The sequence below is a fragment of the Penaeus monodon genome, chromosome 21, assembly GCF_015228065.2.
Source record: "Penaeus monodon isolate SGIC_2016 chromosome 21, NSTDA_Pmon_1, whole genome shotgun sequence".
In the NCBI taxonomy this organism is placed as follows: domain Eukaryota; kingdom Metazoa; phylum Arthropoda; class Malacostraca; order Decapoda; family Penaeidae; genus Penaeus; species Penaeus monodon.
The window spans coordinates 7,465,391-7,465,617 of NC_051406.1; the positions used below are offsets into that span (position 1 = coordinate 7,465,391).

Below are 227 nucleotides of genomic sequence, written 5' to 3' on the forward strand. Positions count from 1 at the left end.
AAGCCTCACTTGTATCTGTCGTAGGCAATCGCCGCGTTGGTCATGGCGCCGGAGATGCCGGAGTAGGACCCCATGAGAGCGAAGATGTCGCAGCCGAACTTGCCCCAAATGGGCCCCTCGTTGAAGGAATTGATGATAAACACGGGCGTCTTGAGCATCATGATGAAGTCGAGGAGGGCGAGGTTCACCACGAACATGTTAGAGGGCGTCCGGAGGCTTTTAGCTCT

General features: G+C 55.9%; 1 protein-coding gene across 2 annotated transcripts in view; it reads right to left on the reverse strand.

Annotated features, from left to right (window-relative positions):
* The window catches only part of LOC119586144 (opsin, ultraviolet-sensitive-like), a 6,171-nt gene that overhangs the window by 3,938 nt on the left and 2,006 nt on the right, over window positions 1-227 (reverse strand). For both annotated transcript variants that reach the window (XM_037934839.1, XM_037934838.1), the window contains one exon: window positions 10-225. In XM_037934839.1, the coding sequence (XP_037790767.1) occupies window positions 10-225 (216 nt within the window). The remainder of the gene's footprint in view (window positions 1-9; window positions 226-227) is intronic.